This window comes from Diadema antillarum, unplaced genomic scaffold (genome assembly GCF_040938485.1).
Source record: "Diadema antillarum isolate AM-2024a unplaced genomic scaffold, OU_Dant_1.0 seq00000069_RagTag, whole genome shotgun sequence".
Classification (NCBI taxonomy): domain Eukaryota; kingdom Metazoa; phylum Echinodermata; class Echinoidea; order Diadematoida; family Diadematidae; genus Diadema; species Diadema antillarum.
Genome location: NW_027271168.1, coordinates 3,305,164 through 3,311,057, shown reverse-complemented (window position 1 = coordinate 3,311,057; position 5,894 = coordinate 3,305,164). Strand labels below are relative to the sequence as shown.

At 37.5% G+C, this 5,894-nt stretch overlaps 1 protein-coding gene across 1 annotated transcript; it reads left to right on the top strand.

Moving 5' to 3' along the window:
* Positions 1-1,162: 1,162 nt before the first annotated feature.
* Positions 1,163-4,502, top strand: LOC139725953 (CD209 antigen-like protein A). Its single transcript, XM_071637036.1, has 3 exons — positions 1,163-1,284; positions 2,944-3,150; positions 4,227-4,502. Exons 1-3 carry the CDS (start codon positions 1,173-1,175, stop codon positions 4,430-4,432), a joined length of 525 nt encoding a protein of 174 aa, XP_071493137.1. The 5' UTR covers positions 1,163-1,172; the 3' UTR covers positions 4,433-4,502.
* The last annotated feature ends 1,392 nt before the right edge of the window (positions 4,503-5,894 follow it).

The window sequence follows — 5,894 nt, the reverse complement described above, 5'->3', positions numbered from 1 at the left end:
TCGATATAGTTATCATGAAACAACCCTTCCCTCTCCCTGTATACCCGCTATATATTGCACACAACTACCTGGATTATAGTGACTATGAAAGCTGCTTTCTTTTCATCGTTATCTGGGAATCACTACCTTGCCCCGTAGCTTCTAGTAATAACCAATGAGAAAGTAAAGCCTCGTGCTCATGATGTGAAAAGTCCGGACACGTATCAATGTACACAATGCATTGATTGAAACTGATTGTCAAATTCCCTTCATCGAAGAAACTGAACACCGATTATACAGTGTTTGAGCAGTAGCCATACTTAAAAATAATTCCCATTCATACACATTTCGGTTCACAGGTCTCGCTTTCACCAACAGGCAAATCTTCTCTAGCTTGCGGTTGTTATGATAAATCAATTGTTATGAAACATGAAATTATCTTAAAGTGTAATAATTGAGTGAACCATTTTAGACCAAAAAGTGTAATAATTAAAGTGAACCATTTTAAACCATGTGCACGAACTAGTAAAACTTGTGTCATGTGTGGGGAATGTCTTGTGAAATCCAATGGATTAGTGACACGTCACTTATTGGCTTTGCTTTAGTGCAGGGTAAAATTTCTCTCCTTTTTTAATTCATCATTCCAAGAACCGCAATCCATCGACAGCGCAGTAACTGCCACATGGCGTTAATTCGTTGGTAAAGAATCAATATGTCAGTACGTGATTGAAGGAGACAAACGTCAAAATAGAAATGGATATATACATAAATTATCTGTATTGCAAATCTTGATTTGATATTGATTTCACATTGTCACAATTTCGCACTTTATTGCAACATCACTGTCAAATCGATAGAGGCCAAAACAGTTCAATCTATGAATATGTCCTGAAAGCCAGAATATTTCTTATGAAATTTCAAGAAACACGTGTGATCGAAGTGATTGTAAAGTCAAAGTTCATGTAACACCAATTAAGGACATCTTAAATGCGATGATGGGTGGGGAGAGTGAAGATCATAATATCAACATACAAAGACAAAAACAGTCAAATACAATGGAAATAAAGACTGTGATTGCTTTTTGCCAAAACGCATATAAACCGTATGAAGTGGTTCAATTGACATAAATTCCCTGGCTGCTGTCGTGTATGTGCTATCTACCCTGCTCGCAACTAGTCAAGCCGGTCTCCGAGATGTGTCCCAAGATGTTCTTTCTCTCCCTTCTCCTCCTGGCTACCACGGCCTATGCCGAGCAGTGTAGCCTCTCCGAGTCCGTAGGGAAACTCCTCCAAACTTGTCGTGAAGGTAAAATGATCGCTCCATTTGTCAGCTTCATCTTAGTATTACTGATATTGAATTTAAATTCAAAGATAATTTATCGAAAGGCAGATAATGTTTTCTAAATGTCAACATCTCCACCGCTCTTGTTTGACACATGGTAGACTATCATAAGAAAAGACATTTGATAAAAGAAAGTACTAATTCTATGCATGGTATACAGAACTCATGTACGCTTCAATGACTTGTCCATTCCCAGACTAACCACATAGAGGTTTTATCACAATTAGACATGATTTATGGTTTCATGTGTTATCACGATACAGCCACAGTACAGTATAGGAGCCACGCAGGCTCTTATTGACAGGTACATTCACTTTGGATAATGTTAATCCGAAAATGAAATAAGGTTCGATATTCCGACGGTTCGTTAATCCGAAATGAAAGAAAAAAATGCGTTGTATACTAACGAACTTTTAGAATTGCTTACCTTTTTTCGTTTTTCGGATTAACGAGCCTTCGGAATAAGTATAACCTTACTTCATTTTCAAAATTACGAACCTTCGGAATAACGAGCTGTAACCTTAATTTTCACCGGATTTCCTTTTTGACATGAGATTAAAGAAAATAATAAGTTGCATCCGTCGAATCTAACTGTTGTAGTCTTGGGAAATCTAGTAACAATTATCATTCTTTGTTTTGTTTTCGTTTTTTTTTTTTTTTTGGAGGGGGGAGGGTTGTAGTTGCTAAACCATCAACCCAAAACATGGTTTATATCATATAGTTTTCTGTAAAAACTAATAGGAGAGATTAGAGGTGATGACGTCATCGACTCGTCCTATTGGCGTCCGTTCTTTCTTACCTCCGATTTCATAAGACTGTTCTGATGTTAGTTTAACATTTTGCCGAATTGTAATCATAAACATAGTGTAAAGGAACGTGTTGTACACTTTCCTAATGCAAACGAAAGATAACATAATATAAACACTCATCAGCCCCATCGCACACATGTAATCTTTTAAGATGTATGCCAGAGGCTTAGAAGGGCACCTTCTCACATTCGTTGCATTCTTCCTCCAAGAGGAAAATTGTAAAAAAAACCCACAACAACAACAATAATGAGACCCATGACATTGTAATTAAAGAGATAACAAGGCTTCAATATTGGCTACAAGCACCCAATCTTCATTACAATGACCCCCCCCCCCCAAAAAAAAAAAGGTAATGCGCCCGTGCTCTTTGATTTCAGAGGACGCGATATTCGCTTGGTGAAATATGAAACTTGGGTGGGTGTGTGTGTGCGTGTGTGCGAATGTGTGTGTGTGCGTGAGTTTGTATGGGAAGATGTTCGTTATTCCGAAGGTTCGTTAATCCGAAAATGAAATAAGGTTCATATTTCCGAGAACTAAAACAAAATGCCTACTAGGGAATCTTCGGAATTTTGAACTTCATTTCGTGTTGGGATTATTCAAGTCAACGAACCTTTGGAGTAACGATCCTTCGGAGTAATGATCTGTGGCCCTTTGTGTGCATGTTTGTATGACATGTGTTCTCTCCTATGTCATCCCATATATTAAACTCAGCCAATAATTGACGGGCGCCTTCATTCATTACATTATAACCTGAGCTTAACAGAGTTCACATTCGAATGATTATTCTTGTCGTGTGTCAACGGTCACGCTACAGTCAAAGATTGCCCGAACGGTTGGGTGGAGAATACTGAGAGCGGATCTTGCTACAAGCTGGTGAAGACAAAGAAAACCTACAGTGCCGCAAAAAGCACCTGCCAACAGAGCGATGCCCAGGTCGTCAGTTTGAACACCATGGAAGAGTATGGTTTCGTCTGGCAGTACGTCTACGACCAAACCAAACCCTACCAGCAGTTCTGGATAGGTATCTTATCTCAGTTTTACGTCATTTTTTTCCTTCTGATTGTCGCTTAGTTATAGCCTGCCACAGGCCTCTCAATTACTGACTTATTTTCTGCATTTTTTTTTTAGAATATTTTAATTTAAAGACATCATTATACATACGTTCCTAAATAGGCAAGATTTGTGTTTTTCTTCACAATTATGCAGGATTATTCTTTGGAATTGTAAAATTACACAAAAAATGCATGTAATTTCTGACTTTCGTTCATGTACTACACCAATAAAATCAAAATCAAAATTAGGCGAGCGTGGCATTGACGCTTGTAAATGCAATTGGTGCAAACCACGCAAAATTATTTCTTCGCTATCCGCTATAGAAATTAATGTAGGAATGATGGTTACAGTTCAAATCAAGGATTAACCAACCTTCGGTATAACGAATTTTATTTCATTTTGGGCTTAAATACCCTTCGGAATATAACAAACCTTATTTCATTTTTGAATTAACGAATATCTAGGTATAGGGAATTTGTGTGTTTCGGAATAATGAATCTTCTTCGGCATAACAAACCTATATTATTTTCGGTTTAACAAACCTTTGGAATAACAAAGATCACCCGGAACCACGTATTCATTTTGGGCTTAAATACCCTTCGGAATATAACAAACCTTATTTCATTTTTGAATTAACGAATATCTAGGTATAGGGAATTTGTGTGTTTCGGAATAACGAATCTTCTTCGGCATAACAAACCTATATCATTTTCGGTTTAACAAACCTTCGGAATAACAAAGATCACCCGGAACCACGTATTCATTTGGTTGACTTTTTCTCCTATATTCTCTTTATCCCATGCCCAGAAATGCGTTAATTAGGCCAAACACAATCAGGTATCTGCTTTCGTCATCAAATCACCTTGTTAGCAGTCTAAAAGTAGGATATTTGTCACCACTTTGTTCCTTGTCTGCAAACTTTACCGTCTTGCGTTTGCATTATCTAATCACTCATTACTTTTTATTCTTTTATGGAGGAGGGGATCATTTGTTTTCTTCTAGAGTCATATTTGATTTCGCTGCTCCTCCAACTCTTTGTCGCAGGACTCAAACGTGTCGGCGGCGGCTGGCGGTGGGAAGATGGAACCAGCCTGAGTCTTCCATCCGCAGCTTTCTGGCAGAAAGATGAACCCAACAACTACGGCGGTGGCGAGAACAACGTTCATATGTACAGCAACTCAAACGCTAATGACGTCAAGGGTACCAACAAGTACTACTTCGTCTGCGAGAAGAAAATACTGGCTGCCTAAATTACATCATGTTTCTTGGCAAGCAGTCTGTCGTTAAAATGGATAGGAGATGGTCATTTCAATCACTCTTTTCTTCAAGAGCATTTAATCAAACTTCTCAACCAAGCATAATTTCATTTCCATACTTTGTGCATTAGATGCATGCACGCCTACATTTTTCTTCTACCGGAGAGTGATGAACCTGGTCAGCCAAGCAAATATTTTGTCCGGAGTGAATTGTTCATAATATCGAAAACTTGCAAATCTTATCAACCCATCTTCGATGAAATTGCTCTTGCAAGATATCACAGGTCTTACATCTCCTCAAGGTTAAAACGGTCAGACTACTAGACCTCCCTCAATAGAGTCAACCTACGATTTAAAAGTGCATGGCATATAGTGTCATCAACTTTAATGATAACCTAATTCAGTGGTGATTGTGTACACTGGACTTTGTGTTATTCATTGTCACAATCTCATGTGAATGTCTCATCAATAAAGCAAATTCAAAAATAAAAAGATATGGTGTGATTTTTCTTTTACTTATGTTTTCATTAATCTGTAACATATTATGATGAAGTGACAATGGTATTAAAAATAAGAAAATCATAGTTACTATAATGGTATGAAATTTGGCGCTTTGCTTTCTTAGGTTGAGGCCAAATTGGATTCGAGAAGAACTACATAAATCTATGGATCTGGAAAAGAAGATATCCCCATCCACATGACAGGATGTGGTGCGCACTTTTCAATGAAATATTCGGATATTTGTCAATTACCAAAGTTCAAAGGACAAGTTCACCTTGTACACGGAGATTGAAATTGCAGCAATGTCAGTAAAACACACTAGTGAAAGTTTGAGGAAAAAAAAGGACGATCTTTTCATAAGCTATGAATTTTTAAAGTTTCGGTACCGGCATCGCTGCATGAGAAGACTACTACATAGCTTGTGATGTCACATGTTTAGAATGATATAGAGAAAATATACAGAAAATTCAACATATTTTCACTTTGCTCATTATATTTAAGACTTGGCCTTTTCAGAAGCAGAGGAAATAATATTAACCTTAACATGCCTCCGTAACAAGTCGAGGAAAATAATGTCTACTTAAAAAAAAATAGAATTCTCTGTATTATTTTCTTTATATCGTTCTCCGCATGTGACAGCATAAACTGCAGCAGTCTTCTGATCCAGCAGTGACTGGACAGAAACTTTGAAAATTCATACCTTTTGAACAGATTGTCCGATTTTCTTCAAATTTTCACCAATGTGTCCTGCTGGTATAGATTGCTGCATTCACTCAATCCACGTGTCATTTGATAAGTATATGGAAGGGGACATAACAGAAGGTGGATACGTGCGGGGAACTGGTATCCCCTCCCATGCAAAGGACATTTCGCATTTTTTAAATTGAAATTCTCGGATGCTTTCTGCACGTAAAATATTTGGACAGTTGTTTATCAAAAAAAAAAATGCACGAAA

Bases quoted from the DNA above. Each gene is read 5' to 3' on its own strand.
- LOC139725953 (XM_071637036.1), top strand. From the start codon at position 1,173: ATGTGTCCCAAGATGTTCTTTCTCTCCCTTCTCCTCCTGGCTACCACG. The intron at 1,285-2,943 runs GTAAAATGATCG...GTCACGCTACAG, and splicing joins CCTCCAAACTTGTCGTGAAG to TCAAAGATTGCCCGAACGGT. The intron at 3,151-4,226 runs GTATCTTATCTC...TCTTTGTCGCAG, and splicing joins CTACCAGCAGTTCTGGATAG to GACTCAAACGTGTCGGCGGC.